We start from the raw sequence: 19,743 nt of genomic DNA on the forward strand, positions 1-19,743 counted from the left end.
CTTCGGAGGGATTTTGGGTCGTGACAACACCAAAACTCAATTTCAAGTGGCGACTCTAAATAATAAATAATCCCTTTTCAAAACGTCACTTTAATTGGAAAAACTCTTCTAACTCAACTTCGTAATAGGGTTGCTTGGGAAAAAAGAGGTGCGACAGTAACACGGAAAGTTCCAGCAAATATACTGGAGATTGATGCATCTGTGTATGAATATTATGCTGAAACCACCACACGAAAAGTTCCAGCATACTATACTGGAGATTGGAGCACCTGTGTATGAACTTCCAACATATTATGCTGGACCAGTATATTATGCTACAACTCCAATATATTGTACTGAAACTTTAGTATATTATGCTGGAACTCCAATATATTATGCTTGAAGTTCATATGCAAAAAATTCGAACTACATTATATTATGCTAGAATATTTTACGAATTTTGAATAATATTTTCGTTCAGATTTATCTTTACATGAAAAGTGGCTAAATTTTAATTACTTTTAAAATTATAATTGTTTTTCAATTAACACTTATAAATCTGACTATTTTTGAATTTAATGTTAGAAGTTGGAATTCATCCCTCACAAAAAACCTACTATAAGCTTTCTCCTTCTTCCTTTCTACTTTCAGAAAATCAGAAAAAGCCCCAAATTTATAAAATGGCATCTTTTGCAGAGGCACCACCGGGGAACGAAGCAGCAGGGGCAAAGATCTTCAAGACCAAGTGTGCTCAATGCCATACTGTTGAACAAGGTGCTGGTCGTAAACAAGGTACACAACTTCTTTTTTTTTCCTTTCCTTTTTTATGTTATTTGTCAAATTTCTTTTTTTTGTTTGTCAGATTTGGTGATTATGATTCTCTTTATATATTTTTGTTTATCAGTTTATTGATCTGATGAGTTCTTGTTTGGTGAAAAGGTCTAACCTTTGATGGGTTATTTGGGCAGATCTGCAATTATATGGGTTTTCTGTATATATATTTAGTTTTCTTTTTAATTCATTTATCTATATATAGTTTTAGTCACTTTTTTTGGCCATTATATGGAGTATTATTTTTTTTATTCTTCTTTTACCCAGTTTTTTCCTAGCTTCGTAAGATTTTGCTTGTCCGCAAAATAACAGATAAAATAGCAAAAAGATATTGTCTAACGTGTAGTCCGAGTTTAATGTTTTTTGTGATTTCTGATTATTGATTAGTTAGATCCCCAATTATAATTTAATTGTGATTTTACTTGGCAATAATTTATGAGAGGAACATTTATGAGTCCAATTGTGACTCATATAATTCTGTGGCATAAAGATTGGCTACAAATTGTTGCTTGTTCTTTCTATCTGCTGTTATTAGTTTTCATAATCTTGAAAGGAGTTGTATCTTAGGTTTGCGGGTGCTTTTCCGTATTTTCAGCAGCACTTGTGATAATCTTGAATTTTGATCAGCGAAAACATTATTACACTAATTGTGTCACTTCGATTATTCTGTTAGGGTTGGGTGATTGAACTTGATTTTAGAATAGCTTGAAGAAACTGCTAAGAGGTTACTCATTTGGGAGGTATCACCTCCGTAGGACACTAATAGTTGAATAAGAAAATATGTTGCAAATATGCTTAACTGAAAACTAGGTTGCTCGATATCTTTGATAAATATATTTCTCTCTTAACTAACAAACTCACTGATGGTTTTGGTGAAAGAAAATTGGGTTGCTCTACTTCTTTTGTTTCGTTATGGAATTAGAATCTAAGAATGATAGCAGATTTCATACTGAGAGATTTTTGTTAGCATACTTTACGAATACATCTTTTGCGGAGACCAGTTTAATTATGTTCTCTGTGTTACTTTTGTGTTCCTCATTCTATATACTAGTGCTAGAACCCGCGCGATGCGCGGATAATTTGACGGAATATTAATCTTATAAAATTATGATCCAATATGTTATAATATTTTAATAAGTATTAGTTACTATTTTATTATCTAATGTAGTGTACATAAATATAATAAAATCTATACAAAATCAAAGGACACAAAGCATTATAGTAATCAAATCAATTATTTATTCCTTGTTTATTCTTTATTAAATTAGCAAGTACTTAATACTATATATTTACTAATGTGATTTTTGTATTAGTTTGTCAATTGGCTTAATATTTTGATACTACTTCTCTTCTAGTAGAACATACGTATATATTCTGGAAATATAAATTTTTATACTTATGTTATACGGTTTAAGATTCTTCAATTATCTAAATTTATCAATAATTTCTTGAGTGTTATTTATTTCTATTTTGTTTATTAATTAATTTTAAATATAAATAATATAAAATTATCTTTATCCACCTCTCTTCGTACATTCTTTTCTATTATAATATTAGATTAGTTCTTTCATTTTATATTTTACTGAAAATTTAAATATTATAATTTACTTTCCTAAATTATAATTTTTAATTCATCAAAAGTATAAAGATATTATTTTTTATAAAAAACGTACTAATATTTTTAACAATTAATAAAATGTCTTTTATATATAATATCCTAATAGTTTCTTTATATTTTTATATTTTTCATTATAAAATTATGAGTTCTATTTATTAACTAAATTTTCCTACATGAGCAATTTAATTCGTAGATGTATTTTTACTATATCATTTGATCTTTTTTAGTATTCTTCATTATGATTATTTGTTTATTATGATTTTAGTTATGTGAATATGTTATTTTTATTTTTTTATTATAAAATAATTTTAGAACTCCAATTTGAATGAGTAGAATATTTTTTTGTATTTTTGTTTTTTATTGATAATTATAAGATATCTATATTTATTAATTAAGTAGTATAACCAATTAATTCAAACTTTAAAATTCAAAAAAAAAAAAAATTAGTTAGATAAGTAGTTTAATTTGTCTTAACAAAGCCACTTGGCTTTTTGTAGTTAAGACACTTGTCTTAATGTGGTGCTTTTGCTTCTCCTATTCTATATAGATAGATGATTATTTGTTTATTATGATTTTAGTTATGTGAATATGTTATTTTTATTTTTTTATTATAAAATAATTTTAAAACTCCAATTTGAATGAGTAGAATATTTTTTTGTAGTTCGTTTTATATTCATAATTATAAGATATCTATATTTATTAGTTAAGTAGTGTAACCAATTAATTCAAAATTTAAAATTCAAAAAAAAAATTAGTTAGAAAAGTAGTTTAATTTGTCTTAACAATGCCACTTGGCTTTTTGTAGTTAAGACACTTATCTTAATGTGGTGCTTTTGCTTCTCCTATTCTATATAGATAGATACGATGGTCTTTTCCCGTTTGGTTTTGCCATCGATAGTTCCCCAAATTTCTTTTCATATGTTGATGCTTCCCTGAAGTTCCATGTTTACAATTATCTTTTCATATCTTGATGACCCCTTTCTTTTTTTATTTTTTATAACCACGCTGGATTATGATAATTGTCTTAACTTTGGTGTATCCCTTCTGGGTAAAGGGCGTGTGCAAAGACATGTAGAGTTCTTCTTTTTGGAATTGTTTTATGAGTTCTGCTGTAACTTACAACAATATGTATTTTAACAGGACCTAATTTGAATAGACTTTTTGGAAGGCAGTCTGGAACTACTGCTGGTTACTCCTACTCTGCTGCCAATAAGAATATGCCCTGCACTATCACTTTGGATTGCCCTGGTTGCCCTCCTCTTAAAGCTCTAACTTTTGGCATTCTTCGATTAATCAAAGGTAAACCCATTTCAGCTTTAAATTTCTATCTTTCGATAAAGTTTGAATCCTTTTTTTCCCTTTAACTAGCCTACTATCTTGCCTCTCTTTTTTTTCCCTAGAAAAATGGATTTTTGTCTATTTTGTTTGAATTAAAACTGACCCTCTTTAGCTTAGAATTAGTGGTGCCAATAAGTAGTTATTTTCTTACGTATCTTTTTTGGGTGTAGTTATTGAAGGTAAGGGTGAGCAAAAGGAAGCTCCTAAGGTGGTGGAGAGATGGGGGGAGACTGATGCTTCCAGGTGTGTGCTTGATACGTCAATTGTTGACCGTGAATTTGACCCTGTAAGTTGTCTCTATGTACTTTGCTGCATTATTTATGTGCTATACTATTGTACCTCTGTGCTAACTTGTGACGACCCGGCCGGTCGTCTCATGAGTTACCGCTCTGTTTCCCCCATTTCTGCTTCTTCATGCCTTGCTTATCCGTGTTTTGAGGTATCGGGTTGGTCGGATTGGATTCGGATTGGTTTTGGTGAAGTTTGAGATACTTAGTCTCTTTTAGGAAGGCTTAAGTTGGAAAAGTCAACCGGATGTTGACTTATGTGTTAGAGGGCTCGGATGTGAGTTCCGATGGTTCGGTGAGCTTCGGGAGGTGATTTATGACTTAGGAGTGTGAACGGAATAAGTTTTGGAGGCCCGGAGTAGATTTAGGCTTGAATTGGCAAAGTTGATATTTCGGCGATTTCCGGTTGGTAGGTGAGATTTTGATATAGGGGGTCAGAATGGAATTCCGAGAGTTGCAATAGCTTCGTATGTGATTTGGGATGTATGTGCAAAATTTCAGGTTATTCGGACGTGGTTTGGTTGGGTTTTTGATCAAAAGCGGAATTTGGAAGATTTTTAGAAGCTTAGGCTTGAATCCGATGTGTTTTGGTTGAATTGATGTTGTTTGAAGTGTTTTGATGATTGGAACAAGTTTGAATAAGGTTTTAGGATGTGTTGGTGCTTTTGGTTGAGGTCCCGGGGGCCTCGGGGTGATTTCGGGTGGTTAACGGAGAAGTTGGATGTTTGTGGAAGCTGCAGATTTTCTGCTTCTGGTATTTCCGCACTTGCGGAATTGGGACCGCAGGTGCGATGCCGCAGGTGCGAGGGAGGAAGCCGCAGATGCGAAATTGGGGCTGGCGAGCAGTTTCCGCAGAAGCGGTCAAGATGGCCGCATCTGCGAAGCCGCAGATGCGGAAGTTCTATCGCAGATGCGATTTTGGGCCTTAAGTAAAAAACCGCAGAAGCGGTGGTTTGGCCGCAAATGCGGTATCGCAGAAGTGGGGCCTTGGACTGCAGATGCGGAAAGGCCTGGGCAGAAAATATATGTTATTTCATTTCGGGAGTTTGGGTTATTTCACCATTTTTGACTTCGACCTTAGAGCTTTTTGGGCGATTCTGAAGAGAGAAATCAAGAGNAGGGGCAGCTGTTGATACCCAATTTTTTCCTAAATATTTTAATATGCAAAATACTTTCAAAATAGCATATGTATGCATATATAGGTATGTCCAAATGTTTTATTATTTTTTCCTAATTTTTAAAGATTTTTATATCAATTTATTGTTCCATTTTATCTAGAAAAAACCCAATAATTATTCCCAAAATTATCATTTTGGTGATTTACTTATTGGACTCTCTCATATTTATACTAAAATATAGCTAAGATAATCTTTGCATATTTTTACAAATTTATTTGGTATTTTTAACGCTAAATTGCATATGATTGCAATATTAGCCTCTTTTAGATTTAATTACGTTTATATCTATAAAATTAGGTCCAATATTTTTAATTTGATAATTATGTATTATTAATCATTTAAGTATCTTTAATTTATTTCCAGAAATTACTTTACTAATTTTTATAAAATAAATAAGGGAAATGTGGCTATTTAAAATATAGCCCAATTGTGTCTCAATTGTGGCCTGATTTGAACCTCAATTTTAAACCCAATTACCCAGCCCAAATCCTAATCATACCCGACCCACAACCCAATTAAAACAACCCACCAGGATCCCCTACCTATCCATTCAATCCAGGCCGTTGATCAAAATGATCAACGACCACCATTAACCCTTTCCATAATTAATCCCAAGCAACCCCTAAACCTAATTATTTCTCTCATTCAGCCGCCTCTGAATTCCTTTGTTCTCTCAATTCTCTCTCGACCCTCTCTCAAACCCTAGCCGCCTCCCTAAACTACCACCTGAAAACCCCCAAATCCATGGCTTCTAAAGCCAATGGAGGCCTGTATCCACCTCCCTTGGCTTCTATGCGTTCGAGTACTATGGTTTCAAGGCCAGACCTTGAAGAAGCTTGGCCCAAACTTTGGTCAATCTCAGTTTTTATGGCTGTCTCCGGTAATCTTCGACTTTGCTCCGGCCAGCCATGGCTATTCAAGCCCGATTCTTGACTTCTCCTGCTTAGATCGACCATTTTCCAAGCCTCCATCTGGGTTTCTACTGAAACCCTAATCTTTGAGGTTCTTCTGATTTCTTTTATATCTGTCTAGATCCGTGTTTGCTTTAAACTTCTAAACATTTTTCTCAAGGTTTCTTCTAAAACTTTATCTTCAAAACCCCTTATCTTTTCTGATTTAGGGTTTTGTTAAGTTATTTTGAAGCTTTCTCTGATTTTTCTACGTGTTCTACTGTGTTTCCTTATGTCGTTCTTTTACTTAAGTTGCATGTTGAGGGCCTTAACCTTTTGAGATTTCTGAATTTATTTTGTTAGTATTTCTGTCTGATTTACTTGTTTTTCATCTCTATACTCGATTGATGGTGAAAACCCTAAAATTTGGGGTTCATTCGAGTTCTGAGACTATTTGCTATGTGATTTACTTGTTCGTCATGCTCTGAATTCGATTGGTTTCAAAACCCTAATTTACTTTGGACCTATTCGAGTTTCTGAAGTTTCTTCATTTGTTGCTCGACTGAATTTCGAAATCTTTTGTTTCAACCTCTGTTTCTTTATGTGATTTTGACTTCCTGCTACCATTGAAACTCTACTATAAGGTCTTTTCACTTGACCCCTTTGCATGCTTCTGATACTCTCTTTTCTCTATTACTGAGTTGGTGAAATCGACCTATGTGACTACCATGTTTCGATAGTTCATTAGCTACTGACCTTGTGTTTGCCATTGCATGATGCTTCTCTTTGTTACGAGTTCAGCCTCGCATGCCTAATGTTTATGCACTCTTTTATATGCTAAATTTTCCTCTAAAACGACCTTCAATTGTGGACTGATTTCAAACCTCCTTGTGTAATTTGGATTGCACTCGTGTAATTGATTCTTTCTTTGTTTTACTGATTTCCCTGTTTCTTGGATTGTTTGGAAAACTTCCCTTTAGACTTTCGATTCTCCTGTCCTTAGTTTGGCTTATTTGTTTATTCATGGGAACCCATGTTACTCTCTCCCAAATCAATAATTTCGAATCCCTGACTCCTTGATTTACTGGGAGTTGATTGTCTCCATATTTTGCAAATCTATTGTGTTTTCTACCTTATTTGGTTAACTGAGTATCTACACTGATTCTGCAATAGTTGTTTCCTTAATTGGACCCCTATGTACTTACCCCTAATTGTCTATTCTATACATAGTGTTCTACTTGATTTCTTTCCTTAAATGTTTTCTGCTCATTACCGTTTAATTCCAACTCCTTAATTAAAGGAAGTCTTATACTGATTTGATTTTAGTTGATACGTAGTTCCATAATTACTACTAAACTATGATTCTTGCCTTACTTTCTACCTATTTTCAAACTATAAATACCTGGCTTTTTCATTAACACAGACACGAATATTCCTAATTTCTGAACTTACACTCATACTCAAAATATTCTCTCTTGCTACTTGTACTGTGGCCTATCTTCAAAGTCCTGCTACCTGCCTTTACTGTATTTTGCTTCTTTGAAATGGTATGTTCTGATTAAGATTCAACATCACAATAATATGTTTACTTAATACTTTTGCCTTCTTGTCTGCCTACTGCTTGTATTTAATCCAGTATTTACTTTAGCATGCTGTAATTTCCTTCTGCCTGTTCTGAATCTATTGTGAATCCTAAACCCCCCCCCCCCCCACCCCAATGTGTTTAATGCTTATGGTTTGTTTGAGCCATGACAGTATTGAATATTACTGCCCGTGACTCAAGCTTGATCCCCTGGGATCCTAACCTCTATGTTTCTCTAGTATTGTGTGTTCTGGTAGGCTTCTAGGCATGCCAGCATCTTCTATTGCTGTGCATGCCCAAAGCTGACCCTTGCCTAAAGTACATAGGCTCTTTGGCAATTTCCCAACCCCTGAACCCCTTTGTATGAAATTACCAACTTGTTTATAGCTGTTTCACAACACCTCATTCCATTTTCTTTACTTCCTTAGTTCTTAAATTCTATTTCTTCACTTGCACTCTCTCTTAGACTTATGTTCTGCCCCCCTCTTGTGAGCCTTTCCTTGGGACCTATGAGCTCCCTCTGAACTTGGACACTTGAGGGCTGGCCCTTCCACACTGCACTTGTCCCTATTCTGGTGATACAATTTGGGTGTGAGCATTGCCTGGAGTCCCACTTGAGGCTCTTAGGGAACTCTGACACACTCAAATTGGAGAAAGACTTTGGATCAATGGTCTTTGAGTTGGTCTATCTCATAACTCAGAGAGGAAGTCAAGAATCAGGCTTCATCTGGTTGTACTTTTCTGATGTAATTTATTATTATGGTTTGTAATAAGTTGTAATAAACATTTGGGGGCTGGCTAGTGAAATAAGGTGGGTAACTATGCATGTAAGGGTAGAAACCACGCCTATAGGGTGTTTCAACTTTTGCATATTCAAAATTCACGTAGAAATTATGCCTATAGGACTGTTATAATTCTGCATATTCAACTTCACCTAGAAATTATGCCTATAGGACTGTTATAATTCTGCATATTCAAACTTCACCTAGAAATCATGCCTATAGGATTGTTCTAATTTCATTCTGCATAATTCAAACTGATACCCTGCCTATAAGGTTTTAAATAAGTTTCGCATTCAGATACTATGTCTATAAGTTTTTCTGCATTTCGACACCACGTCTATAAGCGTCTAAAATCAGCAACGTGTAGAAAACATGCCTATAGGAGTTTCTAAATGAATCTGATTCGCTTCACTCAATGTTAGATATAAAATCAGTAATAATCCATACTATCACCTGCAGAGCCTGTAACTAATTTATTTAGTTTTTATACATTCTGCATCTCTTTTAATAATCTAAGTCCCTCACTTAACAAGTTTAATAAATATGCATATAGGACTTCGGACAATTCACTTCGAGTTTTACTGTCTTATCACCTTCTGAATTCAGTAGACACCATGCCTATAGGATCCTCGTCTAAACACTTAGGCAAACCCTAGAGTAATAACTGTAAATTGAACCCACTTCTGTTAATTATTACAACCAGCGGTCAGGCCTGATTCAGACTTCTTATCTGAGTTATGTAATAAACCAATCTGTTTCAAAACTCCCTCGTCTTTGGTATTTTAATCAGACCTAAACAGTATGTGTAAGTCATGCTAATTATATGCTTTCTTTGTTTAAGGAGGTATATATGAGCCTTTGTTTGTTTCTATGTGTTTCCCCAAAATTTGCAATATGTTTTTTTGTATGTCGCCTTAGAGTTTTTACCTTTGAAACTCCAAATAAGCCTAATATCCTTCCCTTTTTAGGATTAGTAGTCCTAAGTGCCTCCGGGACTGATAGGAGTGGGATAGGTAATAGCATGCAATAAGTAATCGATACCAATCCGCGCTTTAAATACCTTAATGGGGTGGGATGGGTAGATATGGATATGATGACCACGCGATAATGTCACGTGTAGCCCCTTATTTAGGAGTGATTACCGGACATTGTGTGGGGTGATCCATATTTTTAATAAACGTAGGACCCCCCCCTTTTTCCTTTATTCTTTATTTCTTTCAGCATTAAAAATCAGCTTTTCTAATTGTTCTTTCAAACCATTATATGTTGAAATCCCCTCTTATTTGAGCCTTATCTACCTATATGTTAATTGCACCTCAATTCACAATAATTGTCTGGCAGGGAACCACACTAGTGGATTCTGAGGGGTGCCTAACACCTTCCCCTTAGAATAATTTCAAGCCCTTACCCAATCTCTGGTTATCCAAATCAAACTCATCTGGTGTCCTAATGTACCCTAATCATTAGGTGGCGACTCTTCAAATGCAAACCCAGTTCCCTAAAGGAATGAGTTGTCCCTCCAAATATCATAAACCCGATTTCCGCGGAGGAAAATGGGGCGCGACAGCATGGCGACTCTGCTGGGGAATTTTAGGCTTTTACCATTTCAGACTATTATTGTGAATTTATGCTTCTTTACGCGCAATTATTTGTTTATTTCTTTTAAGCATTCAATTTCCTTTTCGATTGCAAAACTGACTTGTCTTTTTGTTTCTTTCCTTTACTGCTTTCCTTTGTTGCCTCATTAAATTATGAATTGTTGTATTTACTGCTTTCTTAAACGTGCAAATACGTGACAACATGCCTTTAATTGTTGCATTATCATGCTCAACATCATATTCCACTCGTGCCAAACAAATTCTATAACAACGATTATAATGAGTGGTTGCGCTCTTCCGATATTATCACCCCTTAAATCCGGAAAAGGCGTATTTGTGGTAAAACCAGTCGATCGACGGTGTAGTCGACGATTCCGTGCCTTTCCCCCTTGAGTTGTCCGCTCAAGGGTACCAGTCTAAAACCCCATAGAAACCTTACTCTGTTTAACTATGCATGCATCATGGTCAAACCTAGCCGAGTCAGTTATGTTGTCCCTATAATGACTCTTTAGGATAGCCTTGTCCAAAGTCCATTGGGTTTCCCTAATTCCAAACGGACACTGCCACGTTTTGTGCATTCATTTGGAGAACTAAATGCGTTTATGCCAATTGTTGATATTAAATAGTCGAGTCTGGTAGGGGTAAGGGCCTAACCCTTTTGTCTTGCAGAAATAGGAGGCACGAAGTCCCCAGATTCGGCATGGTCACCAACATCCACCCAAAATTGCTAAGCTGGTGGGAGGATCTTCACTCCAGTGATAAGACTCTTGTCCGGAAATATCTGGGAAATCTACCTTCCCTCTTGGAAATCCAACCCAACAACAAGATCATAGAAGCTGCTACTCTATTCTAGGATTGTGAGAGGTCCGTATTCCGCTTCGGGGAAATTGAGATGACACCCTTTCTAGAAGAAATAGGAGGATTGGCCGGTATACCATGGAAAACTCTGGGTTTGTTAATGCATGAGAACCACAAGGGCAGGGGTTTCCTTAAAATGACGGGTCTAAAGAAGAATCCAGAACTGACATTGTTTGAAGGATTCCTACATTCCTTTTGATTATTTGTACGAGAGGTACGGTCACAGCAAATCCTACTGTACCTATCCTGACGAGTTTGCCATCACATCACTGGGGCATATTTACCGAAGGGTCTTCGTCTTCATGTTTTGTTTCCTGGGGATGACAGTGTTTCCAATGAAGAAAGCAAGGATCCATACCAGGCTGGCTATGGTAACTAAAACTATAATGGAGGGAATTGGTGGGAAACCATTCAGTATTGTGCCCATGATCATTGCGGAAATATACCGAGCCTTGGAGAAGTGCCAATAAGGAGCCAAACACTTCGAAGGCTGCAATTCGCTACTTCAACTTTGGCTCATGGAGCATCTCCAAAAGGGTGAATATCGATAAGAGATTCAGCGAAGGGACTGGGATGATCATATAGCCTTCCATCATCCAAGGCGAATGAATTACATGCCCAACATGTTCGCTCAACCAGACAATGCTAGAGAACGGGTCGAGCTCTTCGAAAATCTGACTGAGGACCAGGTACAATGGATGTTCGAGTGGTTTCCGACCGAGGAGTTCATCGCCCGATCCAGAGATACACCTTTCCTGATATTAATCGGTCTAAGAGGAATGTATCCTTACATACCTCTCTGGGTTATGAGGCAAGCTGGTAGGAAGCAGGTTGTACCCAGGGTCGACAAGATGAGTCACTTCCGGGCTGACTTCCAAGATGATGATAGTTCTTACAAGTGCCAAGCTCAGCATATGTGGCACTACCAGATTATCATGGGGAGAGATACCATCGAGCCAGACAGATACCACGCTGGCTGTACTCCCTACTATTCAGGCTGGTTGGAGGATAATCATAATGGTCTGGGCCAGCCTGGGTTTGTTCGAGGTCACAGGATCAAAGATGAAAAGGCTGATGCACAGGTCAAATACAATCAGCTGCGCTAGAGGATCCGAGAATGCGAAAGCGAGCACCGTGAGATACAAGAAGCCAATCAAAAGATAATTGAGGAATGGAAGGATATGACTGTCAGTGCCAACAAGCGACTAGGGTATTTGGAACGGGGCATAGTGGAGTTGGAGAAGAAATTTCTCAAAAGGGTCGAAGACTGCCAAAATGCTGAGAGAAACGAAGGCGGACATCTAGCCAGAGCCTACCTGCTGCTGGGACTTCGCGAGTTGGGAAAGCTGTTCGATAGAGCCAGGGATGCCGAATCTGGGGAAGGTCCTTCTGGGACCAAATAGATAGGAGTTTTCTTCTTTTTATGAAATGTAATAAGGCCAATGGCCATTAGTAACTTTTATTTCCTGTTATTTAGTGTCGATTTGGGATTCGTCTACTTTTTATTAATAAAATGAGGCATTTGGCATTCCAAGTTCTCCAAATCAACTTGTCGCTAGGCCTACCTCGGGCACAAAGAGGTCCCCAAATTAGGACACGGTTTACATTCTACACTATGTGTTTAAATATTGCAACATCTTTTTATGATCCTCACTAACTTGTTACCTTTTTGTTTTTACTTTTGTTTATTATTTCCCCTCCCCAAAGGTTAGTTCGTGCACTCTAGCAACATCATCTTATTCCACGAGATCCAGGGGCCCTCCACCCACTCCTCCTCCTAGTCCTGTCAAAAACAAGAACAAAGGGAAGATGGAAGATTTGAACAACGCCAGAAAGGAGAATTCAACTGAACGGGTAGAGGTCACTCACGGTCATGGTACTCTGGTTCCCAAGGAAATGCGTCCCAACTTGAACAAAAGCTGCTGAAATTCCAAGAAGAACTTGATAAGGTTCGCAATCTGGCAAATCTGTCATTTTCCCTCACTACTCCAGATATCAATTTCCCAACTGCTCAGAACCCTATAACTCTACAGAACATCCCAAAGCAACAGAACCATCCCGCTCCTCACCACCACTGGAACACCTGCCATACTTCCAACAATACCCCGCTGCTCATCCCAGAACCTCAAAACTCCACAAATGACCACTGCCACACCCACCATAACACCCCCATCTACGTGGATACTATGCGACACTCCACCCAACCCATCTCGAACACACCCGAGCCTGATGATAAAGACTTGCTTATCAGAAACCTGGCCGAAGAACTTAGGAAATTGACTAGCCGAATTCAAGGCGTTGAAGGAAGTAAGGGAATTGAAGGGCTGAACTACGAAGATCTTTGCATACAGCCCGATGTCGAACTGCCCGAGGGGTACAAACCTCCTAAGTTCGAGACGTTTGATGGTACAAGGGATCCAAGGGTCCATTTGAGAACATACCGTGACAAGCTGGTTGGAGTAGGAAAATACGAAAAAATCCGCATGAAGCTTTTCATGAGGAGCTTGAAGGGAGATGCTTTATCTTGGTACATTAGCCAAGATCCAAAGAAGTGGTCGAACTGGGTAAGCATGGCATCCGACTTTATGGACAGGTTCAGGTTCAATACGGAGAATGCGCAAGATGTGTTCTATATTCAAAATCTAAAGAAGAAGCCCACAGAAATATTCCGCGAGTATGCTACTCGCTGTAGGTACGAAGCTGCTAAGGTTAGACCTGCCTTAGAAGAAGAACAAATGAACAAATTCTTCGTCCGGGCTCAAGACCCACAGTATTATGAAAGGCTGATGATGATCGAGGGTCACAAATTTTCTGACATTATAAAGCTGGGAGAAAGGATCGAAGAGGGCATCAAAAGCGGTATGGTTACAAACATCGAGGCCTTGCAAGCTACAAAGAAGTCCTTACAGTCTGGTGGTGCGTCCAAGAAAAGGGACGTAGGGGCCGTAATGGTTGCACAGAGAACCAAATCTCCTATCAAATACCAAACCTATCCAATGCCTCCACTCACATATTAGCCTACTCCGAACTACCAAGCACCCTCACCCTCTTACCAAACTCCACCACCCACTTATCAATCGCCTCTACCTCCCATATATCAGCCTACTTCACCCAGATATTCCCAACCCGCACATGTTTACCAAGCCTACAATACTCAACCAGCCCACTATCAATCCCATCCTGCACACCAAAACTTCCCTAGACCTCGACCAAACTTTGACCGAAGGCCTTCGAAATAATATACGGCTATTGCTGAACCTATCGACCAATTGTATGAAAGACTTAAAGCTGCCGGTTACGTCACCCCTATCCCTGCTGCTCCTGAGAACCCTTCTCAGTGGGTTAATCCAAATAAATCCTGTGCATACTATTCCGGCATGAAAGGACACACCATTGACGAATGCCGTTCTCTGAAAGATAAGATCTATACTTTAATTGATAACAAGATTATTGTGGCAAAGGAACCTGCTCCAAATGTCTGCAATAACCCTCTGCCAGACCACAAGGGAGGAGGCATTCACATGATTGAAATAGAGGATGATTGGGATCCCAAGTGATCAATCGGTTTGATCACAGAAGGTGACGACCCAAAGAAACCAACAGTCACCCTTAATCCGATCGTAGTCCAGATTCAGCCCTCTGGGGATGCCGAGGTAGATATGTCCATGCCACTTGAGTTTGAAGCACCATCATCTACAAAGACGCCAGCGCCAATTGAGGTCGAATTCGTGTCTCCAGCAAAATCACCTACACCATTCGAAGTTGCAGTCTTACCGCCCAAGGTGCATGCTCCGTTCGGAGCAATGATAGCCATGCCGATTCCAGTAGAAATGTCGACCATGAAGTCATTCCATACAAAGGCTATACCATGGGACTATACAGCCAAGGCAAGAAGGAAAGGCAAGGTTAGGTTCGGATAGGCTATTGCGTCACAGGGTATGACGAGAACTGGTAGAGTTTATACCCCGGAACATTTGGCTGAGTCGAGAAAGCAGGCCTCCAACCGGCCACCCATCATCGAGATCGGGCCAGATGACCTTTTGAGAAAGATACAGGCCAAGGAATACTCGGTCATCGACCAGCTGAACAAAACACCGGCGCAAATTTCTATCCTTGCTTTGCTACAAAATTCTGATGCACACAAGAACGCTCTGCTAAGGGTACTAAGTGAGGCATACGTACCCAGCAACATCACCGGCGGAGAGATGGCTAACATGGTAGGACAGGTATTGGAAAGTCACAAGATCACCTTCCATGAAGATGAGCTGCCACCAGAAGGGTTGAGTCACAACAAGGCATTGCACATCACCGTATAATGCGAAGACTATTTTATCACCATAATCCTGATCGATGGAGGGTCCAGCCTCATTATTTGTCCGCTGGTAACACTCAGGACGTTGGGTAAGGAACTGCATGAGATCAAGGACGGGGCCATCAACGTGAAAGCTTTCGACGGTTCCTATAGGTCCACCATTGGGGAAATTAGTCCGTGTTTGCAAATGTGGCTTACTTGGTTCGATGTTGATTTTCAAGTAATAGACGTGCCGGCATCTTACAATCTGCTGTTGGGACGACCTTGGATTCATGCTGCTGGGGCTGTAGCGTCAACACTACACCAGGCAGTGAAGTTTGAGTGGAATCACCAGGAGGTGATCATTCACGGAGACGGTAGCAATCCTATATACAGTCGCCAGACCATTCTGGCAATCGGAGGCAGAAGGAAATTAGGTGGGGAGACCTATCACCACATCGAGCGAGTCAATGCTGTTGACAAGGACAAATGGTGGGACAACAAAATTGAGAGCATATTGAACTGGAGCGGATACGAACCTGGTAAGGGGCTTGGCAAGAACCTCCAAGGAATCACTAAGCCCATAAAACTCAAGAAGCACGGCACCACCTTCGGTCTGGGGTATGAGTATACCTGGGAGGAATTCAACATCTGGTCGCCACCATGGCGCGGTCCTTACTATCCATTGAAGCAGCCAATACCACGCTTGTTTTCCAATCGGCCGATGTTATCTATGGGTCAGAAGAAGAGGAAGCACTAGCAGCAGTGATGAATTTGTTCCTAGAAGACGATGATATGGATTGTTGCTCCGTTCTCGAGGAGGAGGGGGAGGAAGGACCTTCCATACAGGCCGTAAGCAAAGGAGCACGTCTCAATACTGGACCATCAGAACCACCAGAGTCCGGCGAGCCTCGGGGTAGCAAGGCTGAACAAACATCATGCAGTATCTTTTATTGTTACTACATTACTATTACTTATCTTGATGAACCAATGACTGTGACATGCAATGAGACAATGCAACAAACAGACATTGATTCAGAAGAAGATGACATACCCGAGGAGATCGTCAAAGAAGTTGAGAACTTTGAAAATCGACCTAAGTCCAACCTGGACGAGACAGAAATTGTTAATCTGGAAGATGCAGCGAATGTCAAGGAAACACGAATCAGCGTTCATTTATCACCATTAGAAAAGAAGTAATACAAAGAATTTCTAAGGGAATATGAGGACATATTCGCCTGGTCATGACTGGTCTAAGTACTTCTATTGTGGCCCATAAACTGCCAATTGATCCGACATGTTCGCCGGTAAAGCAGAAGCTCAGGAAATTCAAGCCAGACATGAGTTTGAAAATCAAGGAAGAAGTCACTAAGCAAGTCAAAGCCAAGGTTCTCAGGGTAGTAGAATACCCGACATGGTTAGCCAACATCGTGCCAGTACCAAAGAAGGATGGGAAGGTCAGAGTCTGTGTCGACTACCGGGATCTCAACCGGGCCAGTCCGAAAGATGACTTCCCTTTACCAAACATACACATCCTAATTGACAATTGCGCCAAGCACGAGTTGCAATCATTTGTGGATTGTTTTGCTGGTTATCATCAGATCTGGATGGATGAAGAAGATGCTGAGAAAACGGCTTTCATTACGCCGTGGGGAATGTACTACTACAAGATGATGCCGTTTGGCCTGAAGAATGCAGGGGCCACCTACATGAGGGCCATGACTACAATTTTCCATGATATGATACACAAGGAGATTGAGGTGTACGTAGATGATGTTATCATCAAGTCCAAGAAGGCCACTGTTCACATGGGAGATTTGAGGAAGTTCTTCAATAGATTACGGAGGTACAACCTGAAACTGAATCCTGCAAAGTATGCATTTGGGGTTCTTACCGGAATGCTGCTTGGGTTTATTGTGAGTCGTCGGGGAATAGAATTGGACCCATCAAAGGTCAAGTCCATTCAGGAACTACCACCACCAAAGAACAGGAAGGATGTGATGAGTTTCTTGGGAAGACTTAACTATATCAACCGGTTCATAGCACAGTCCACGGTTATCTGTGAGCCAATCTTCAAGATGTTGAAGAAGGACGCCGGTACCAAATGGACTGATGACTGCCAAAAAGCTTTCGACAGAATCAAGGAATACCTGTCAACACCACCAGTTTTGGTCCCGCCCGAGCCAGTAGACCCCTACTACTCTACATTGCAGTACTAGATGGTGCCTTCGGTTGCGTCTTGGGGCAGCATGACGAAACAGGGAGGAAAGAGCAGGCCATTTACTATCTCAGCAAGAAATTCACTCCGTACGAAGCCCGGTATTCTCTGTTAGAACGCACCTGCTGTGCTCTGACTTGGGTGGCCCAGAAGCTGAGGCACTACTTCTGTGCCTATACTACATATCTCATATCAAGGATGGATCCTTTGAAGTACATCTTTCAGAAGCCCATGCCCACTGGCAAGCTGGCCAAGTGGCAAATCCTGCTGAGTGAATTCGAAATTGTCTACGTGACTCAGAAAGCAATCAAGGGACAGGCACTAGCAGATCACCTTCCCGAAAACCCCGTGGATGGAGAATACGAACCCCTGAAGACATATTTTCCTGATGAAGAGGTATCATTCATAGGAGAAGACATTGCAGAATCCTATGATGGCTGGAGAATGTTTTTCGACGGAGCAGCAAATTTCAAAGGAGTCGGCATAGGAGCAGTCCTAGTATTAGAAACCGGTCAGCATTATCCGGTGTCTGCCAAACTCAGGTTCCCGTGCACCAACAATATGGCCAAGTACGAAGCCTGCATCTTAGGGCTCAAGATGGCTATTGACATGAACATTCAAGAGTTGCTAGTGATCGGAGATTCAGACTTGCTTATACATCAGGTATGAGGAGAATGGGCGACCAAGAACTCCAAGATACTCCCGTATCTGCACCATGTGCAGGAGCTGAGGAAGAGGTTCACAAAGACGGAATTCCAGCATGTTCCCAGAATCCAGAATGAGTTCGCCGATGTGTTGGCTACCCTATCATCCATGATACAACATCCAGACAAAAACTTCATTGATCCCATTCCAGTAAAGATCCATGATCAGCCAGCTTATTGTCCCCATATTGAAGAAGAAGCAAACGGAAAACCTTGGTTTCATGATATCAAGGAATATTTGGCGAAGGAAGATTATTCGGAGCTTGCCAATCATACTCAGAAACGCACACTGCGGAGACTATCCAACAACTTCTTTCACAGTAGAGGAATCCTGTATAGGAGAACTCCTGATCTGGGACTACTAAGGTGTGTCGACTCAAAGGAAGCATCCAAACCGATAGAAGAAATCCATGCGGGGACCTGCGGTCCACATATGAACGGTTTTGCTTAGCAAAGAAGATACTCCGAGCTGGTTACTATGGAGACGGACTACATCCATTATGTCCGTAAATGCCACCGCTGTCAGATACATGCAGACATGATAAAGGTACCTCCAAATGAGCTTAATGCAACGAACTCACCATGGCCTTTCGCCGCCTGGGGAATGGATGTCATTGGACCAATCGAGCCTGCCGCTTCCAACGGGCACATATTCATCCTAGTGGTAATTGACTACTTTACCAAGTGGGTTGAAGCAACATCTTACAGAGCAGTAACTAAGAAAGTTGTGGCAGACTTTGTCCGTGACTGTATGTTTGTCAATTCGGGATTCCAGAATCAATCATTACTGATAATGGCTCCAATCTCAACAACGACTTGATGAAAGCCATGTGTGAAACTTTCAAGACACAAGAATTCTACAGCCTACAGGCCTCAAATGAACGGAGCCGTAGAAGCCGCCAATAAGAATATCAAGAAGATACTAAGGAAAATGATAGAGAAGCATAAGCAGTGGCACGAGAAGCTATCATTTTGCTTTGTTGGGGTATCGCACCACAGTCCGCACATCAACCCGGGCAACCCCCTATATGCTGGTTTATGGTACAGTGGCCGTCATTCTCGCTGAAGTAGAAATTCCTTCCTTGAGAATCATACAAGAAGCTGAGCTTGACGATGCAGAATGGGTGAGAAGTCGTTACGAGTAGCTGGCTCTTATAGATGGAAGAAGATGAATGCAGTTTGCCATGGTCAGCTTCACCAGAACAGAATGACCAGAGCCTTCAACAAAAGAGTCAGGCCGAGACAGTTCACACCGGGACAGTTGGTGTTAAAGAAAGTTTTTCCGCGTCAAGATGAAGCCAAGGGGAAACTCTCTCCCAACTGGAAAGGCCCATACATGGTTCACCGGGTTTTAACAGGGGGAGCCCTCATACTTGCAGAAATGAACGGAGAAGTTTGGCCAAAGCCAATTAATTCAGATACAGTCAAGCATTACTATGTGTAATTGTCATGCCTTCCCTATATGATGTGAATGAACTACGTCTAACTTGATTCCCGTTTAAGAGGGGATACGTAGGTAGCCTTATGGGTTCGGTCACAATTCAATAAAATTTTCATTCCCCCCCTCCCGCCCCGCCCACCGTACCGTA

At 40.0% G+C, this 19,743-nt stretch overlaps 1 protein-coding gene across 2 annotated transcripts in view; it reads left to right on the forward strand.

Annotated features, from left to right (window-relative positions):
- Positions 1 to 579: 579 nt before the first annotated feature.
- Positions 580 to 19,743, forward strand: part of LOC109244095 (cytochrome c-like) — a 35,937-nt gene continuing 16,773 nt past the window's right edge. For both annotated transcript variants that reach the window (XR_002070666.1, XM_019411128.1), the window contains exons 1-3: positions 580 to 771; positions 3,569 to 3,727; positions 3,937 to 4,052. Coding sequence is in view for 1 of the 2 variants with exons in the window: in XM_019411128.1 (XP_019266673.1) it covers positions 660 to 771; positions 3,569 to 3,727; positions 3,937 to 4,052 (387 nt within the window). In the remaining variant the exon portion in view is untranslated. The remainder of the gene's footprint in view (positions 772 to 3,568; positions 3,728 to 3,936; positions 4,053 to 19,743) is intronic.

The sequence above is a fragment of the Nicotiana attenuata genome, unplaced genomic scaffold, assembly GCF_001879085.1.
Source record: "Nicotiana attenuata strain UT unplaced genomic scaffold, NIATTr2, whole genome shotgun sequence".
In the NCBI taxonomy this organism is placed as follows: Eukaryota; Viridiplantae; Streptophyta; class Magnoliopsida; order Solanales; family Solanaceae; genus Nicotiana; species Nicotiana attenuata.